A 19,289-nucleotide genomic window follows, 5' to 3' on the forward strand; every position below is an offset into this window, starting at 1 on the left:
TGAGCTTCTGCACCCGTAAACGTTTTTCTCATTTTCCAGCGTGTCTGTGAGCATCGTGCATGGAATGGTCGCGTAATCAGATGGCGCTGTGGGTGGGACGATGCTGGAGACCGAGAACAGCAGACAGAGATGCTCGGCTGCATCAGAGCCACAATAACCCCGTTTTAAATTGATCTCTTATTGGCTGTCGGATAAAATACATTTTAAAAAAAAAACAGATGACGGTATGTGTCAGAATCTTATAATCGGCGGATCACCAGTTGAGGTGGATGCACGATAAACAAATAAAACCAGAAGCAGGAACAAATTGATGCTTGAAGTTTATTGCAATGACTGTAAAAGCCTGTTTGTGCTCACGAGGAGACAAACTGAGCGGCCGCTCTTGTTGACTCTTGGAGATGCAAACAATCACACTCTAACCTGACACGCCACACCAGCTGTTTCAGTACAGCGGACGTCATCCCACAGGCCCCAGGCTGGACAAGGACAGGAGACAACATTCAGTGTCAGGCTGAGACAGACGTCCAGCGAGATGTTTAGTTGAACTTACTGTCACTGTTTATCCACACGCAGCCCTCTTGGCCGTTAGCGTTGTTGGGCTGACCTTCGGCCCATGCAGCATAGGTCACTTCTTTACCTTCATCAATCCGGTAGTATTTTTTACCATCCTGAAACAAAGACATCCATTGTGATCTCTTCATCCGCTTACCACCATCATCGTCATTGGCTGCTTACTTACTCTTAAAACACCCAACCAGTAGTGGATTCGCTGCGGGGACGCCTGTTTCATCATACACAGCAGCTTCTTTTGCTCCTCGGCATTTTTCAGTACTACCAAATAACTGCGAAAGCGCCAACTCCCACACTCCGCCTGATAGGTGGACAATGAAGAAGTTTACAACTAGAAGGCGTTAATGGCTGCTGATTGTGTTTGCTGATGTTTCACCAGTGCGCCTTGAAAATCCTTTTCCGTGGTTGATATCTTGACACAGGTGTAGTCATTCAGTTGGTAAGCGCCAGGTATACTTAAACGACATGGTTCCGGCACGTTGTTGGCACACATGGTTGTCAACTCTTCATCGGTGTCTGTGACACACAAACACTGTCAGTCTTTGTCTGCCGCTCGTCAGAATCAGTATCGCTGACGTTTTGCTTCTTACAAGATTGAGCAATGGCAGACGCGACCATCAGCGCCCCCATCAGGAGGACAGTCGTCACAGCAGAAGGCATGGCTCAGGATGAGTCTGACCTGGGAACAGCACATCACTCATTTTTCTGATCAACCTCTGCCATGTTTCTCTTCTACTCACCGGAGATGTGTCCTGTTCAATCTGGCTCCACCGTCTTCAGCCTCACCTCAAGATCTGGGCTCTTAAATACCTTCAATGACGCCTGCAGGCCAGCATTTGCAGACTGGTCACATTAACGTGGCGGCACCTTTTTTTCTGTGGTAAATTTGATCAGGCAAATACCTGTCTGATTTGTCTGCTTGGAAAATAACATATCCTACCTGCGGCCATCTGGTGTGTCCTATCGCATTGCTTATTCACTCAGTAAATAGCACTGAATGTCTACACTCAGTATCAAATTGGTTAGGATAGTTTTTGCGGATTGCATTTCGAGGTGAAAACAACGTGAAAACCTTGTGAATCTGACAGAAGAAGATTCAGCACGAGGAAGTCAATCACTGACCAGCCATTGGCTGTCTCAGTTGGAATACTTTTGTCAGTACGCTTTGATAAGTATACTGTGTTCACTGCGCACTTAGTTGCTGAGGGTGTGAATTTTGACAGTGTAGTGCTGTCCCACATCCATTACTGTTAGTGCACACTTACCAGAAATGCCGATTGCAATATTTACCTTGTTTTTTATTGTATTGTATTGTATTTTGTATTTGTATTTGTACTTTATTTATCCCACAGCGGGGAAATTCACTTGTTACAGCAGCAAGCAAGATACGCAAGTAAAGAATACATAGTGACTACAACATGGTTCAGGTGGTGCAGGTGTTGTAGAGCCTGACAGCGGTCGGTATGAAGGACCTGCGGAACCTCTCCTTCTTACACCGTGGGTGTAACAGTCTGCTGCTGAAGGAGCTGCTAAGGGAAACCACAGTGTCATGTAGCGGGTGAGAGGTGTTGTCCATGATGGATGTCAGCTTAGCCAACATCCTTCTCTCCCCCACTTCCTCCACGGAGTCCAGAGGACCGTCCAGGACAGAGCTCGCTCTCCTGATCAGTCTATTGATCCTGCTCCTGTCCCTGTCCGTGCTGCCCCCTCTCCAGCAGCCCACAGCATAGAAGATGGCTGAGGCCACCACAGAGTCATAAAAGGTCCGTAAAAGAGTCCTGCACACACCAAAGGACCTCAGTCTCCTCAGCAGGTGGAGGCGACTCTGGTTCTTCTTGTCGAGGGCCTTATCCTCTCCTTTTTAATTGTGAATTGCAACCACTTGAGTTCGGCTCTCCTCTTCTGTGACGTCTGAGGTCTCAATCTCGCAGGACCATATTTTGTGGCCCCCTTTCCAGTGTAGACATTTACACTCCTGATCAAAATCTTAAAACCAGTTGAAAAATTGCGAGAATTTGCATTTTGCACATTTGAACCTTAATGAGGTTTTAAGTAGAGCTACAACATGCAAAAGCAAGAAGGGGGAGTGAGACAAAAAACATTTGGAATTTGTAATTTAAAGAAAACAAACAAAAAAATGCAATAGGTTGTTTATCAGCTGATCAAAAGTTTAAGACCACAGGTGATAAAAGCCAAAATCTGCTCCAAATGTTGATTTAGTGTCAGGCATTCACACTGTCATGCCCTCGTGATGGTAAAGCTAAGAAGCTTTCTCTTTTCCAACGTGGTGGGATTGTGGAGCTGCATAAGCTGCAGCGTGCCATGGCTGCTGAGGTTGGGAGCAGTAAATCGGTCATTCTACATTGTTTGGAAGATCCTGAGCATTATGGAACAAAAAAGTCAAGTGGTAGACCCAAAAAAATCACACCTGCGCTGAGCCGGAGGATCCGATTGGCTGTCATCAAGACACAGGGCGGTCTTCCACCCACATGAAGGTCCTTACTGGTGCAGACTGCAGGGCAATAACCATCAGACGGTATCTGCGGGAAAAGGCTTTAAAAACAAAAAAAGAAATTCAAAGACCTGGTCTCCTTCAACGCCACAAAAGTGCCCGTTTAGACTTTGCCAGGGAGCATCAAACATGGGACATTGAAAGGTGGAAAAAGTTTTATTCTCTGATGAGAAAAAATGTAACCTTGACGGTCCAGATGGCTTCCAACGTTACTGGCATGACAAGGAGATCCCACCTGAGATGTTTGTAAAAACGTCCATCAGTTCCAGACAGTTGATGCCGTTGGTGAAGCCATCTTCACCACTTGGAGCAATGTTCCCACGAGCCTCCTGGAAACACTGGCATCAAGCATGCCCAAAGCCATCTATGAAGTGATGAACAAGAACGGTGGAGCTCCTCATTACTGAGTCCTACTGACAACATTTTTTGTTCTGGTTTGGAGAGTCTTTTTGTTATTTTTTGAGCGATGGTCTTAAACATTTCATCAGCTGATAAACAACCTATTTCAGTTTAATTGTTGTTTTCGGTAAATTACTTTTTCTAAGTGCTTTTTGTCTCACCCCCCCTTCTTGCTTTTGCATGTTGTAGCTCTACTTAAAACCTCATTAAGATCCAAATGTGCAAAATGCAAATTCTAGCAATTTTTCAACTGGTCTTAAGATTTGGATCAGGAGTGTACATGACCTCAAATGACTGAAGTATCAAAGTATTGATAGTTTCATTTGACAATCAATCTTAGAGCATAAAGCTCTGGTATCGGAGGTATGATTATTTTGGTATCGATCTGCGCGTCACTAGCTGTCACTCTAGCTCGACTTGCCGCCAACTACACTGTCACTACACGATCAGTACCGGAAACACGATCGGTTCTGCACATGCGCGAGACCTACGTCACTTCCTCTATTTGCAAATATTTCTCACAGCGCTTCTGCGACGTCACATGCTGTGGTATATCTGATTATTTTTTACTTTTATGAACAGAAATGGTCCTTGAAGTTCAAATCAAAAAATAAAAACAATTGTATCACACCAATAACAGAGGTCGATTTTGCCAGCCCTGCCACCTGGGTGTCCCTTGTTTACTTTTCAGGGAGTTGGCAACCCTGTGCCCTGCCATTGGCTGGCGACCAGTCCGCCCGAAGTCAGCTGGGATAGGCTCCAGCATGCCCCCGCGCCCCTGGTAAGGATAAGCGGCATAGAAAAAGGAAGGATGGATGGAGTTGACAACTTAAGATGGGTTCCAGTATTGTTCGATTCCTAGTGTGTATGGAATGGTTCAAAACAGACCCATGTATTGTTGCACTCCTCGTATACACCGAATGTCTGTACTTTCCATAGCTACAGGTTGCCGCCTTTACCGGAGATGTGTTGTTTTCAATCTGCCACCACCGTCTTCAGCCTCACCTCAAGCTTTCGAGACGCTTACAGGACAGCATTTGCATTTTGCTCACATTAACATGGCGGAACTTTTTTTTTCATTGATAAATTTGATCAGGCAAACTACTGTCTGATTTGTCCACCTGCGGCCATCAGGTGTGTCCTAATGCATTGCTTATTCAATCAGTAAACAGCACTGAATGTCTACATTCAGTATCAAATTGGTTAGGATAGGTTTTGCCTGTGCAGACTGCATTTAGAGGTGAAAACAACATGAAAACCAGAGAGCTAGCTATGAGTCTAAACAAGCAATTGTGACTCTGAGAGAAAGATTCAGCATGACAGAGTCTGTCAACCACTGACGAATTTTGATGATTAACGCCACGGTGCTTTTACACAGTCGGACGCTGAGCGTCTCCTGACGTCATTGGGGAAGCGTAGAGTGGATTGTTCCACTGTGCGAAACTGGACGGTCATTGGATAAATGCTGGGCTATGTCCTGCCCATCGGACACTCAGCGTCTCTGGGGGGTTTATGGGGCAGTGGGCTGGCCCGGACGCTCAGCTTCTGCATGACGATTGGATGATGTGTCGGAGGAGGAATCAATTTTTGATTGACAGGGAAATGATCTTGAATCAGCGATCTTGAAGTATAAACCTTCACCGGAGCATTTTCCAAGTTTTTCCTTCCGTTTTTCACCCCTCCTTGAATGACCAGCACCTGCCACTGTGCTCTACTGAGCTTCTGCACCCGTAAACGTTTTTCTCATTTTCCAGCGTGTCTGTGAGCATCGTGCATGGAATGGTCGCGTAATCAGATGGCGCTGTGGGTGGGACGATGCTGGAGACCGAGAACAGCAGACAGAGATGCTCGGCTGCATCAGAGCCACAATAACCCCGTTTTAAATTGATCTCTTATTGGCTGTCGGATAAAATACATTTAAAAAAAAAACAGATGACGGTATGTGTCAGAATCTTATAATCGGCGGATCACCAGTTGAGATGGATGCACGATAAACAAATAAAACCAGAAGCAGGAACAAATTGATGCTTGAAGTTTATTGCAATGACTGTAAAAGCCTGTTTGTGCTCACGAGGAGACAAACTGAGCGGCCGCTCTTGTTGACTCTTGGAGATGCAAACAATCACACTCGAACTTGACACGCCACACCAGCTGTTTCAGTACAGCGGACGTCATCCCACAGGCCCCAGGCTGGACAAGGACAGGAGACAACATTCAGTGTCAGGCTGAGACAGACGTCCAGCGAGATGTTTAGTTGAACTTACTGTCACTGTTTATCCACACGCAGCCCTCTTGGCCGTTAGCGTTGTTGGGCTGACCTTCGGCCCATACAGCATAGGTCACTTCTCCACTTGCATCAGTCCAGAAGAATCTGTTACCATCCTGAAACAAAGACATCCATTGTGATCTCTTCATCCGCTTACCACCATCATCGTCATTGGCTGCTTACTTACTCTTCTAACACCCAACCAGTAGTGGATTCGCTGCGGGGACGCCTGTTTCATCATACACAGCAGCTTCTTTTGCTCCTCGTCATTTTTCACTACTACAAATTGACCGCGAAAGCGCCAACTCTTACACTCCGCCTGATAGGTGGACAATGAAGAAGTTTACAACTAGAAGGCGTTAATGGCTGCTGATTGTGTTTGCTGATGTTTCACCCGTGCGCCTTCAAAATCCTTTTCCGTGGTTGATATCTTGACACAGGTGTTTCGATTCAGGTGGTAAGCGCCAGGTATCCTTAAACGACATGGTTCCAGCACGATGTTGGCACACATGGTTGTCAACTCTTCATCGGTGTCTGTGACACACAAACACTGTCAGTCTTTGTCTGCCGCTCGTCAGAATCAGTATCGCTGACGTTTTGCTTCTTACAAGATTGAGCAATGGCAGACGCGACCATCAGCGCCCCCATCAGGAGGACAGTCGTCACAGCAGAAGGCATAGCTCAGGATGAGTCTGACCTGGGAACAGCACATCACTCATTTTTCTGATCAACCTCTGCCATGTTTCTCTTCTACTCACCAGAGATGTGTCCTTTTCAATCTGGCTCCACCGTCTTCAGCCTCACCTCAAGATCTGGGCTCTTAAATACCTTCAATGACGCCTGCAGGCCAGCATTTGCAGACTGGTCACATTAATGTGGCGGCACCTTTTTTTCTGTGGTAAATTTGATCAGGCAAATACCTGTCTGATTTGTCTGCTTGGAAAATAACATATCCTACCTGCGGCCATCTGGTGTGTCCTATTGCATTGCTTATTCACTCAGTAAATAGCACTGAATGTCTACACTCAGTATCAAATTGGTTAGGATAGTTTTTGCGGATTGCATTTCGAGGTGAAAACAACATGAAAACCTTCTGAATCTGACAGAAGAAGATTCAGCACGAGGAAGTCCGTCAATCACTGACCAGCCATTGGCTGTCTCAGTTGGAATACTTTTGTCAGTATGCTTTGATAAGTATACTGTGTTCACTGCGCACTTAGTTGCTGAGGGTGTGAATTTTGACAGTGTAGTGCTGTCCCACATCCATTACTGTTAGTGCACACTTACCAGAAATGCCGATTGCAATATTTACCTTCTTCTTTATTGTATTGTATTGTATTTTGTATTTGTATTTGTACTTTATTTATCCCACAGCGGGGAAATTCACTTGTTACAGCAGCAAGCAAGATACGCAAGTAAAGAATACATAGTGACTACAACATGGTTCAGGTGGTACAGGTGTTGTAGAGCCTGACAGCGGTCGGTATGAAGGACCTGCGGAACCTCTCCTTCTTACACCGTGGGTGTAACAGTCTGCTGCTGAAGGAGCTGCTAAGGGAACCCACAGTGTCATGTAGGGGGTGAGAGGTGTTGTCCATGATGGATGTCAGCTTAGCCAACATCCTTCTCTCCCCCACTTCCTCCACGGAGTCCAGAGGACCGTCCAGGACAGAGCTCGCTCTCCTGATCAGTCTATTGATCCTGCTCCTGTCCCTGTCCGTGCTGCCCCCTCTCCAGCAGCAGACAGCATAGAAGATGGCTGAGGCCACCACAGAGTCATAAAAGGTCCGTAAAAGAGTCCTGCACACACCAAAGGACCTCAGTCTCCTCAGCAGGTGGAGGCGACTCTGGTTCTTCTTGTCGAGGGCCTTATCCTCTCCTTTTTAATTGTGAATTGCAACCACTTGAGTTCGGCTCTCCTCTTCTGTGACGTCTGAGGTCTCAGTCTCGCAGGACCATATTTTGTGGCCCCCTTTCCAGTGTAGACATTTACACTCCTGATCAAAATCTTAAAACCAGTTGAAAAATTGCGAGAATTTGCATTTTGCACATTTGAACCTTAATGAGGTTTTAAGTAGAGCTACAACATGCAAAAGCAAGAAGGGGGAGTGAGACAAAAAACATTTGGAATTTGTAATTTAAAGAAAACAAACAAAAAAATGCAATAGGTTGTTTATCAGCTGATCAAAAGTTTAAGACCACAGGTGATAAAAGCCAAAATGTGCTCCAAATGTTGATTTAGTGTCAGGCATTCACACTGTCATGCCCTCGTGATGGTAAAGCTAAGAAGCTTTCTCTTTTTCAACGTGGTGGGATTGTGGAGCTGCATAAGCAAGGCCTCTCGCAGCGTGCCATGGCTGCTGAGGTTGGGAGCAGTAAATCGGTCATTCTACATTGTTTGGAAGATCCTGAGCATTATGGAACAAAAAAGTCAAGTGGTAGACCCAAAAAAATCACACCTGCGCTGAGCCGGAGGATCCGATTGGCTGTCCATCAAGACACAGGGCGGTCTTCCACCCACATGAAGGTCCTTACTGGTGCAGACTGCAGGGCAATAACCATCAGACGGTATCTGCGGGAAAAGGCTTTAAAAAACAAAAAAGAAATTCAAAGACCTGGTCTCCTTCAACGCCACAAAAGTGCCCGTTTAGATTTTGCCAGGGAGCATCAAACATGGGACATTGAAAGGTGGAAAAAGTTTGATTCTCTGATGAGAAAAAATGTAACCTTGACGGTCCAGATGGCTTCCAACGTTACTGGCATGACAAGGAGATACCACCTGAGATGTTTCTACCCGGCACAGTGGAGGGGGGGTCCATCATCTGGGGTGCTTTTTCATTCAGTGGAGCACCGGAGGCTGGATTACCGGGGAGATCGGACTTTAGCGTCTGGTAAACACAGAGGTGGCGGCGTCTGTGTTTACGTAAACAAACGGTGGTGCACAGACGTACAGACGATGGAAAAGCACTGCTCGCAGGACATTGAGCTGTTGATGGTGAAATGCAGACCTTTTTATTTGCCTCGTGAGTTTAGCGCTGTGTATTTAACTGCTGTTTACATCCCACCACGAGCTAACACTGCTAATGCACTAGGCCTCCTGCATGACATCATTGATAAACACGAGACCAAACACCCAGACGCTGTATTTATTATATCTGGCGATTTCAACCACTGTAACCTCAGGACTGTCCTCCCCAAATATTACCAGCATGTGAGCTTTCCCACAAGGGAAAATAACATCCTGGACCAAGTCTACAGCAACATGAAAGGTGCTTTGAAGGCTGTTCCAAGACCCCATTTTCGAAAGGCCGACCACATCTCCATATTCCTTTATCCAACATACAGACAACTTCTTAAAAAAGCTCCCCCTGTAAGTACAGCAGTTAAAGTGTGGAATGAAGAAACTGATCAAGTACTTCAGGACTGCTTTGGCTGCACAAACTGGGATGTGTTTAGAACTGCAGCGGTCAACGTGAGCTGAACGAGTTCTATGCCCGCTTTGACACAGAACTCGTTCAGCTCATCTGGAAGTGTGGTTTGGCTTCTCAAAGATGGCGCCCTCCGTGGCAGACGTCTCTGTGACACTCTCCCGTGTTTTTCTATTTTTTGCTATTTTATTGTTCATTTTGGACATTCAACACACTCACGCAGTACATTACAACAGAGAGACACTTTTGAACATCGGCAGGGTTCACCATGAACTTTCATTTAGCCTCTCAGACTTTGCCTTTCTTCTGCGCCGGGAGAACGCAGCAGCCTGCGGGTCCGGTGAGCTGAATACCCGGCGAGCAAAGCATCCGAGGCGTAAACTAGAGCGACTAGGCCACCTCCATCACTGTTTGGTACGGTAACTGTACAACACGTGATAGGAAGGCACTCCAGCGGGTGATCAAGACCTCACAGAACATTGTTGGGGCAGCCCTCCCCTCACTGCAAGACATTTATAAATCTAGAGTCCTACGAAGAACACACAACCTCATCAAGGACAGCACACATCCACAACACTCATTATTCACACTCCTACCGTCAGGCAGACGCTACAGGAGTTTGAAGTCCAGGACCACAAGGCTGGCAAACAGCTTTTACCCACAGGCCATCAGGCAGGTATAACTGCTGTTTTACTATGCACATGACAATAAAACTCTCTTGAATCTTGAATCTTGAATCTTGAATCTTGAATCTTGAATCTTGAGCTTCAGGTGGTGCGGGGTCGTCAAACGGCGGACGCTTACGTGCAGATGTTGCAGCGGGCATCCCTCATGACCGAGGGCCCTCGTCTGTGTGGTAACAGCTGGGTTCTTCAACAGGACAACGCTGCAGGTCACAATGCTGGCTTGACCAAGGACTTCTTCAGGGAGAATAACATCACCCTTTAGGACCATCCTGCATGTTCCCCTCATATAAATCCCATAGAGAACATTTGGGGATGGATGGCAAGGGAAGTTTGTAAAAATGTCCATCAGTTCCAGACAGTTGATGCCCTTGGTGAAGCCATCTTCACCACTTGGAGCAATGTTCCCACTAGCCTCCTGGAAACACTGGCATCAAGCATGCCCAAAGCCATTTTGGAAGTGATGAACAAGAATGCTGGAGCTCCTCATTATTGAGTCCTCCTGAGAGCATTTTTTGTTATTTTTTGAGCGATGGTCTTCAACTTTTGATCAGCTGATAAACAGCCTATTTCAGTTTAATTGTTGTTTTCGGTAAATTACTTTTTCTAAGTGCTTTTTGTCTCACCCCCCCCCCTTCTTGCTTTTGCATGTTGTAGCTCTACTTAAAACCTCATTAAGATCCAAATGTGCAAAATGCAAATTCTAGCAATTTTTCAACTGGTCTTAAGATTTTGATCAGGAGTGTACATGACCTCAAATGACTGAAGTATCAAAGTATTGATAGTTTCATTTGACAATCAATCTTAGAGCATAAAGCTCTGGTTCAAGATCCAAGATTCAAGAGAGTTTTACTGTCATGTGCATGGTAAAACAGCAGTTATACCATGCAATGAAAATCTTATTCTGTTCATTCTCCCAAGAAAAGAAAGGAAACACAAGAAAAAGAATAAGAACATAAGAAACATAAACACATAAACATAAATACCAATAAATCAAGCAACAACAACAGAAGAGACATGAATACAAATAAATAAATAAATAAATAAATAAATAAATAAATAAAGTGCTATGAGTTTGTGCGTGTGTTGCGTGCGGTGTGTGTGAGTGCTTCATTGAGAAGCCTGATGGCCTGTGGGTAAAAGCTGTTTGCCAGCCCTGTAGCGTCTGCCTGACGGTAGGAGTGTGAATAATGAGTGTTGTGGATGTGTGCTGTCCTGGATGAGGTTGTGTGTTCTGCGTAGGACTCTAGATTTATAAATGTCTTGCAGTGAGGGGAGGGCTGCCCCAACAATGTTCTGTGAGGTCTTGATCACCCGCTGGAGTGCCTTCCTATCACGTGTTGTACAGTTACCGTACCAAACAGTGATGGAGGCGGTAAGGACACTTTCCATAGTGCATCTGTAGAAGCAACTCAGGATTGTGGTGGACATGCCAGATTTCCTCAGTCTTCTCAGGAAGTACAGTCTCCTTTGGGACTTCTTCATAATTTGTTGGGTGTTGTGAGACAAGGTGAGGTCCTCGCTGATGTGTGTGCCAAGGAACTTGAAGGTTTTCACCCTCTCCACCTCAGTCTCATCAATAAACAGGGGTCTATGCGGCTCCTTTTCCCTTGTTCTTGGGTCGATGATCATCTCTTTAGTCTTATCTGTATTGAGAAGGAGATTGTTATCACGACACCAAGCTATGAGGTCCGCCACCTCTCTTCTGTATGATGTTTCAACACCACCAGTGATCAGTCCGATGACTGTAGTGTCATCCGCAAATTTAATGATGCTGGTGTTGTTCTGGGAGGCCACGCAATCGTAGGTGAAGAGCGTGTAGAGGAGCGGACTCAGCACACACCCCTGTGGGGTCCCAGTGCTCACAATTCTTGAGCTGGATGTGCGGTTGTGGACTCTGACTGACTGGGGCCTGCCTGTGAGAAAGTTAAACACCCAGTTACAGAGGGAGGGTGACAGGCCAAGTGTGAGGAGCTTATCTGTGAGTTTGTGGGGGCTGACTGTATTAAAAGCAGAGCTATAGTCTATAAATAGCATTCTGACATATGTGTCCTGGCCCTGTAGGTGAGAAAGGGAATAAAGCTGCCATGTTTGGAAAATTAGCTTGTGGGCAAAAAAAAAGTTTGAATTGTGGGAAAGAAAGACAGAAGAAATGAAATCAAACTAATTTAATGAGAATGAAGTCAAAGTAGGGAGAGCAAAAAGTTGCATTCTAATGAGAAAGGAGCTGCAATTTCAGAAAAAAATGAGGAAAGATGTTATTTTAGTAGAACAGAAAAAATGATTTTTTTTTAAGTCGTAATATGAAAAACCACAAAACATTTGTGAGTGGAAACGTAGGTTGGATAATACTGCAGTAAGAACCTTTACAAAGATAATTTAAGACTATTAGGAAAGTGGCAAAAGAGGAAAGAGCAAAGGCCTGTGTTCCTCCTGATAGTAGACTTTTTCACCTACTCTACATCCCAAAGCTTTTCCTTGAAATACACCGCTCCAAAAAATAAAGGCAACACTAAAATAACACATCCTAGATCTGAATTCATGAAATATTCTTATTGTCTTTACATAATTGAATGTGCTGGCAACAAAATCACACAAAAATAATCAAAGGAATTTGGATGTATTAACCCACGGAGGTCTGGGGTTGGGGTCACGCTCGAAACGGAAGTGGAAAAACACACCACCTGTTGTCTCTTCCATTTGCTCAACACGTCGTGAAAATGAGTGTCCATCTGTGTTGCTTCCCAAGTGGACAGCTTGAATAATGCCGCAGCACTTTTGACTGCGTGTGAAATGAGTGTTCTTTTCTTTTTTTTTTTGAGCAGTGTACATCACCTCTTTCTAAGTGGCCCTTGCATTTTCACCGTTTTGGTTCGCTGTGTAATATTCAACTGGCCGGATGTATCGAATATTTTCCCAGAATGTTTTGCTGCATGTAACGTTACTTTGGGTCAAAAATAAGAAAAGGTTGTTTGCTGTTTATTGATATTCTAACTGCACACTACAGCTTCTGTCTTTCTGAATGCTGTTGTACTCGCACGTTTACTCATACTCAAAGAAAAAAGCTGCATTTTGACATGAAGAACCGAGTGCAGGGTTTGTCTATATACAGTATACAGTGTGTATATACACTAGGTCCCCAACTTACGAACACACGACTAGCGAACATTCGCGGATACGAACACAAGCTGATGGTCTATATTTTATTTTATTTTATTTTGCCTTGTAGTCGCTCCATCAGTATTTATACTGCTACTGTACATGCTTGACCAGTAGAGGGCACTGTGACACTGCTAATGGGACCAACAGCTGCTGGGGAGAGAAAGCTAAATGGAAAGCTACATTGTAGCTGTATGATACAACCTGGACAGAGCGTGTGATTAAAGTTTATGAAGAGTTAATAGGCCTGCTTATATCTACACCACCCACAGAACACTACCTCTTTTGGAAGAGTCTAACCACCACCACCATTTGTCCTTCTTTTCAATAACTCCTCCTCCAACTCCTCCACAACGACGTATGCTCGACCACTCCTCTTCAAAGGTAAATAACATTTATCATTACGTATTATTATATCACTTTTATTATTGTTTTTTTCATGAATTATCCTGGTTTAATATTACTACTGCATCCGAACTCATATTTACATACATACACATATACTGTATCTGTATACACATACATGTAGTACCTATATTATTGGTAATACTACCTTTTCCCCACTTAAGAACAATTCAACGTAAGAACGGTCGTCTGGAACCAATTGTGTTCGTTAGTTGGGGACCTAGTGTATACTGTAGCTCCCTGTGTGAGGTGTGGGGGTCAGTGCAGGGTTTGTCTATATATACTGTGTGGTGTGTGTGTGTGTGGCTCCCTGTCTGAGGTGTGTGGGTCAAAAGGTTGCAGCTCTAGACCGGAACCAGTACCTCGATTGTGGTGAACAATGCCAGTTGAAGAACGGGGAGTTCTGCAGCTGAATCTAATACAACAGTCACATTTATTGCAAATGTTGATCCGAAATCAGAAGACAGGAACTCGATGTCAAGCTAGCGGGAGGGTATGCAAGCTGTGTGCCAACAATAGACATTTTTATGGGTGTCCCAAATACTTGCAGATGTTCACCATTTGCTGGTAGCCTTTGCACGTACGTCAGCCATTATGCACACAATTGAATAGCCCCGCCCGACAAGCAACATGGGAGCAATGCTGGTAGCCTCATTGGGCGTTCTTTAGCTTTTAGCCAAGAGCAGGTCATCCTTTGGGCTGATCGTCCAGGAAATGAAATCAGCACTCCTCTCCACTTTCCACTTTCCACACTTCCGTCCTCACAGTTCCACGCCTCTTGACAAATGTTTTGTTTACAGAGGTGTGTATTGATGGGGCCTTTTCGTGACAAAAATCAGTGACCTCTGACCCCCTGTGACCCCACTTTCGGACTGCATTTGTTAAATAACATTTTTTGTTTTTACCAGAGGACAGAAATAGCACACTTTTGCATTAAAACATTAACCAAAAGTCAGCCTTGTGTGCTTTTCAGGAACTGTTTGGCTTCTCTTGCAGTAAAGATTTTTAAAAAAATATGCAACTATCAAGGAAAAAACAGATTAATTGGCTGTAAAAGCTAGAAATTCTGTAGAAATAAAGATTGTAATGTGTAAAAGACCACTGAATAGCACATTTCATAGTGCCCCTGTTCAAGAACGCTATCAAAAAACAATGTCAAAGCCCATTTTTCATTGATACTGTCAGAGACGTATTCATTTTACATTTTTCACTGCCTATGTAAACTGTCACCAAAATGCTAATTAATCATAGTTTGGGGAAGAAAGACAATGAATTTCATCATGCGGTTGTGTAAGTATATAATTATTGTTCTGTCATAGACTTTCTACAGTATCTGAAGAGTTCGAGTGTTTTAATGTGCTTAAATGTGATTTATCTGAAAATATCAAGTGTTATAATTACTTATTAAACTTAATTTCTGTGTGAAGACAGGTTATGATGGCAGTTACAGGCAATACCATTTTTGTCCACAACATGCAAGAGGTGTGGCGTTTGGCGCTGTTCCAACAACGGCAAAAAAGGTTGACAGTTTTGATAGGCGAGAAGAAAACAATGGCGAGGTGGATTTAGCTAAACAGTAACCCTAATAAGTAAACGTAATTTGTCCATTCGTACGTGTTAGGTTGATGTTAACGTCATAAGACATAAGACATAAGCAAAAAGCAAGTAACAAGTCCACCATCAGTTGATTGTGTCACCTGTTGGCCGCCATGTTGGCCGCTGGGTTGTGCTCGCAGACCGTTAAGTAGGCTCCCGCTAGTCTTTATGCGCATGCGCCTTGTAGGACGGCGCGGAGACCATTTCCTCTAAAGCGACAGAGGCCTCTTCGCCGCACAAACAAACACTCGTAGTATGATAGCCAGGGACATAGACTAGCGTGTGAAGTCAAAGAAGTAAGCCGTGTTTTGGGATTGTCGAGGAAATCATCAAACGCCAAACCCGGATGCCGCCCGCAGGAGTCACCCCAATGGGCAGCCATCGCTAATTTGTCGCAGCCTCTGGTCAACACCGCAGCGGGATCCTTTTTCTGGGAGGGTGAGTTACTGGTTTTGTTTCTTGGTGTCGTCCTAGCATTGAAGGCTACATTATAGAACCGCGCTTTATATTCTGCTTCCATTTGACTTGCATTTCACTGCAAGTGTGATTAAAGTGCATTATTTTGTACTAGCTGCATGTTGCTAGCCAGTGGGTAGAGCGTTACCGTTAGCCGCTAGCCAACACACAATACAAACGCATTAGCGGACACTATTACACTCTACACAACATGGGTAGTTTTGTAACACAAAGCCACGTAAAACTCTAGAAAAACTTGGACAGTTAATGCTGACCAATGTTACTGCTAGTTTGAACGCCAAAACATCCAGCCAGCTGCCCCCTGATTCCATAATCGGACACATTGCTAGCGGAAAAGGCTTTGTAGTCCTGACCCTGCATTCTGACAGGACATTTGTTGCTAGGGTTTGCTTCATTTCACAAAAGCCATGCGGTTAAGGAATGCAAATGCCAAACTCTATTTTTATATGCACTGACTGGAAGCATCTGAATAGTCACCGTGTTTGGATTTGAATCTGCAGCCCACAGTTTGCATTTTAAGGGATCAGACAACATAAAGCATATCAAGGATATTCAAATAAGTTGTTTAGGGTGGGGGACACATTTTGTGCAGTATTTATGACACTGCTGCAAAAAATGCAAGTCAGAAATCTTATCACAGCAGTGCTCTGCTTCTCTAAATATGAGCTTGTTGCTGTTTTTAAGAACCTGCTGCAAAATCGCAGTTCCCTGATCCTCTGACGGGAGCGTGCTGGTATTTCGTGAATTTGCTGCAAAAATGTCACTCGAGTTTTAAAATCGGGGAGGCAGATCTGACGTCATTCTCGGGCCAGATTTGGCCCGGAGGCCGCCAATTGAATAGCCCTGGTGTATACTCGAGTGCACTAGTTGATCAACAAGCAGCTTTGTTTTCCTGCATATGGCTTAAGGGCGTGCATCAATAATAGCCACCTCAGGTTTTGAGAGTTAGTGTAAAAAAATAGAAATAAAAATCATGTTTTATGAAGTAGGCCAGCTGCTCTTCTCCCACTTCCTTTCTCATATGCTTTTCAAGTCAAGTGATGAAACGTACATACCTTTGCAAGCTGCAGCATGACCAGTGAGCACGCCTTCTCAAGTCTTTCTATTTAGCGTTTGCAGCTTTTTGCACAATACAACAAACGCGCATGATGCACGCCGTTCCGATCCCTAAACGCAATTTAATAACCCTACAAAGGCAACAGCGTTAAAACACCCTAAACAGTAACTTGGATATAAGTGAACAACAACAGTGACCTGGAAATATAGCCTTCACGCTGGAATTCCGACTGTTTCAAAGCGCTTTGCGTGGGAACACGCCATTCTGTGTGTCTGTCGCTTTAATGCTAATGAGCAGCGTTTGGCCACGCCTTTAGGGTATCTTATTGTGGATATGTGAGCACATGATATTTTATTTTTAAGAACAGGAAGCGTAGCAGTGGTGTGTAATAATAGCGGATGGCCATTGACAAATGAGTCATGATCTACAGGGGTTGCCACCCTCAGCTTTGTTTGCCTGTGGTTGCTATGGTGACGTGTTTAGGCAGCAAATGCATTATGCTGGCGATCATATTCGGGTTAAGGTGATTGCTTACTTTTTCTGAGCGCTTCTGATGTCCAAGTAAACAAAGCCACTGATCTCTTGTAGCGAGGTGGGCGTGTCAGGCTTTGGCAAACGCACACACACCTGCAAACCAGAGCAAGTCAGGAATTTGAATGTGTGCAGGCTGACCCGCTGCTGTTGTGCTACGCCAGAATGTCTTCATACGCTGATTGCAGGGTCGGCACATTGCGCCTAGTTGTCAGTTCCTCGATCTGAGAAGTCGAGACTCATCTTAGTATGACGGTGACAGAAGAATGCCCTGGCCAGTGTAGACATGATTGATGTTCCATGAGCGTGGCCTCATCCCTCAATGCATTCGAAAGTGGAAATATGCATCGCAGGAACGCAATCTTTATTCATATCGCTTTGACGGCTTCGATTGGAGCTTCACTTCCCGCTGCTTTGCGGCGCACAGACCTCATTGGCATGCAGAGCGGAGCCCGAGACGCGTTTCTGCAAATGCAGCGCATCCACTCGCCGTCCGTCATGTCACCTTTCTGCCGGGTCTGCATGGACACCTTCCTTGTGGAAGCGGGTGTTTTGACAGCAGTGCCGACATGGTGAAATGCGACTGATACCGCTGTAGTACACATGCCAGGCCAGTAGTTGGCGATGGCACTTTGCAAAGACAAACCAAAACTACATGAAAATCGCCAGGAAATTTTAGCACACGTGTGCAAAATGTGAGATTGGTTGTAAAGCATGGCCGCCATCAAGCAAAAATGTTTTTGGCAACTAATTGCCTGTAAGTTGTTGACCATTTTGGTCATGGTTGTAAAACTTAGTGGTAGCGTGTCTTTCAGAGCATTTTGCACATTGAGGCCTAAAAATGGAAATGGTTTTAATCTTGCGAGCTCTTGTGACACTCCTATTATTTAGTAGTGTGTACTTAGTCCCTGTCCACACGGGAACGTTCTTTGGATTTTAACATTTTTTTTGGCAGGTTGAAAAAAAGTCTGTGCCAGATTCGTAAATAGTTGCATCCAGACAGGAACGTGAAAATGATGTCATACACGAGGCACACCTACATGTGGCGCTGTGAATATATGCGCGGACGGAACCATGTGACACACCAAACCATCGAAGAAGAAAGAACCGCATACGTCCGTCGTCTTCAGCTTTTCGAAGCTCGTGGAGTAACATGCGAGTCATTTTGGGAGTACAAGACAAGAAAATCCTGGGAGAATGTCGACTGCGGTGAGTCATGACACTGGACATTTCCAGACATGTTGGCTTGTCGTCAAAGCATAGGCGGGGCGGTGACGCCGTCGTTTTTAAATTGTAGCGGATTTGTCAGCCCATACGGAAACAGCGAGCCGGAGTTTTCAGATGTTCCAACTCTGGAGGCCGTTTATTTCAAAAAGTACCGCTTCAGATCACCCAGAACGCCGTTCCTGTGTCGATGAGCGGCTGAAATGATAAAAAATACTTTGCAGTTTTGACCTGAAAACGTGTCCGTGTGGCTAGCCCACTAGTAGTTGGGAAGGTATGTTTGGTAAAACTCAACTTTCTCACGTTTTGGGGGCGTTTTGGACGGAGTTGGTTGTTTGGGGAGGCTGAAGGTTCTTGTTTTTGTTGTTGGTTTGTATGCGCAATGGGGTTGGTGGTCTTGAACGTCCCCGGTTTTGTGCCACCGCCTGGGATTTTTGCACTCGGCTACAACGTCTTTTTTTTTTTTGTTTGTTTGTTTGTTTTGTTTTGGGTTTTTTTGGACGTCCACGTGGCTCCTGTTGGCACACGCTGCTGTGGTTATCACGTGGGCTCTATCCAGGCACTGCTGGATAGAAGTGCTGTAGTCCAGAGTGGACTGCTTGTATCGGAGTGTGCCGATATCAGGTTTTACACACGGGCAGTATAATCTGATACTTACATGATTAAGTTACTACATTATTTATATTAAACATATCAATTTTGGGAAATAACAGTCTCTTTCTAATTGTGGCCTGCTTCCACTAAACGCCTGGTCCTCTCTGAGGTTTGGGTAAATAAACGCCCCAGCTGCAGTTACTGTGTTTATGGTGCCACCTCCCCCATTCTCTCAAAGACCAGCAACGACTCAAACCGGGAAAGGGCGAGCTTTTCATTTGTTTCAACAAACCACCATGACGTCCCTCGCTTCTCATTGCGAGCGGCCCTCTATTGAAGTCACACCGGCCGATGGCGGGATGGAAGGCAGGCGACTAATCAAGTAACA

At 44.9% G+C, this 19,289-nt stretch overlaps 3 protein-coding genes across 4 annotated transcripts in view; 1 reads left to right on the forward strand and 2 right to left on the reverse strand.

Annotated features, from left to right (window-relative positions):
* Positions 1-315: 315 nt before the first annotated feature.
* Positions 316-1,336, reverse strand: LOC129178722 (C-type isolectin Sp-CL4-like). Of its 2 annotated transcripts, XM_054771213.1 has the most exons (6): positions 1,311-1,336; positions 1,161-1,249; positions 947-1,086; positions 740-871; positions 551-668; positions 316-476 (listed from the first exon to the last, which is right to left on the reverse strand). In XM_054771213.1, the coding sequence occupies exons 2-6, from the start codon at positions 1,228-1,230 to the stop codon at positions 409-411; spliced, it is 528 nt and encodes a 175-aa protein (XP_054627188.1). In that variant the 5' UTR covers positions 1,231-1,249; positions 1,311-1,336; the 3' UTR covers positions 316-408. The 2 variants fall into 2 exon arrangements, with proteins under 2 accessions (XP_054627188.1, XP_054627189.1); XM_054771214.1 differs by lacking the exon at positions 1,311-1,336 and having other exon boundaries at positions 1,161-1,302.
* A 4,174-nt stretch (positions 1,337-5,510) lies between these two features.
* On the reverse strand, positions 5,511-6,531 carry LOC129178739 (C-type isolectin Sp-CL4-like). Its single transcript, XM_054771256.1, has 6 exons — positions 6,506-6,531; positions 6,356-6,444; positions 6,142-6,281; positions 5,935-6,066; positions 5,746-5,863; positions 5,511-5,671 (listed from the first exon to the last, which is right to left on the reverse strand). Exons 2-6 carry the CDS (start codon positions 6,423-6,425, stop codon positions 5,604-5,606), a joined length of 528 nt encoding a protein of 175 aa, XP_054627231.1. The 5' UTR covers positions 6,426-6,444; positions 6,506-6,531; the 3' UTR covers positions 5,511-5,603.
* Positions 6,532-15,187: 8,656 nt separating this feature from the next.
* csk (C-terminal Src kinase) overlaps positions 15,188-19,289 on the forward strand; it is a 40,008-nt gene continuing 35,906 nt past the window's right edge. Inside the window, exon 1 of the mRNA XM_054769793.1 lies at positions 15,188-15,456. The gene's annotated coding sequence lies outside the window, so the exon portion shown is untranslated. The remainder of the gene's footprint in view (positions 15,457-19,289) is intronic.

This window comes from Dunckerocampus dactyliophorus, chromosome 3 (genome assembly GCF_027744805.1).
Source record: "Dunckerocampus dactyliophorus isolate RoL2022-P2 chromosome 3, RoL_Ddac_1.1, whole genome shotgun sequence".
In the NCBI taxonomy this organism is placed as follows: domain Eukaryota; kingdom Metazoa; phylum Chordata; class Actinopteri; order Syngnathiformes; family Syngnathidae; genus Dunckerocampus; species Dunckerocampus dactyliophorus.

What these genes read in the sequence shown, in the direction of transcription:
- LOC129178739 (XM_054771256.1), bottom strand. Translation starts at nt 6,425, where the DNA reads ATGCCTTCTGCTGTGACGACTGTCCTCCTGATGGGGGCGCTGATGGTC. An exon ending in GTCTGCCATTGCTCAATCTT is followed by an intron (nt 6,282 to 6,355) that starts GTAAGAAGCAAA and finishes TGTGTGTCACAG; the next exon opens with ACACCGATGAAGAGTTGACA. An exon ending in ACTGGTTGGGTGTTAGAAGA is followed by an intron (nt 5,864 to 5,934) that starts GTAAGTAAGCAG and finishes TCTTTGTTTCAG; the next exon opens with GATGGTAACAGATTCTTCTG.
- LOC129178722 (XM_054771213.1), bottom strand. Translation starts at nt 1,230, where the DNA reads ATGCCTTCTGCTGTGACGACTGTCCTCCTGATGGGGGCGCTGATGGTC. An exon ending in GTCTGCCATTGCTCAATCTT is followed by an intron (nt 1,087 to 1,160) that starts GTAAGAAGCAAA and finishes TGTGTGTCACAG; the next exon opens with ACACCGATGAAGAGTTGACA. An exon ending in AGGATTTTCAAGGCGCACTG is followed by an intron (nt 872 to 946) that starts GTGAAACATCAG and finishes TCCACCTATCAG; the next exon opens with GCGGAGTGTGGGAGTTGGCG.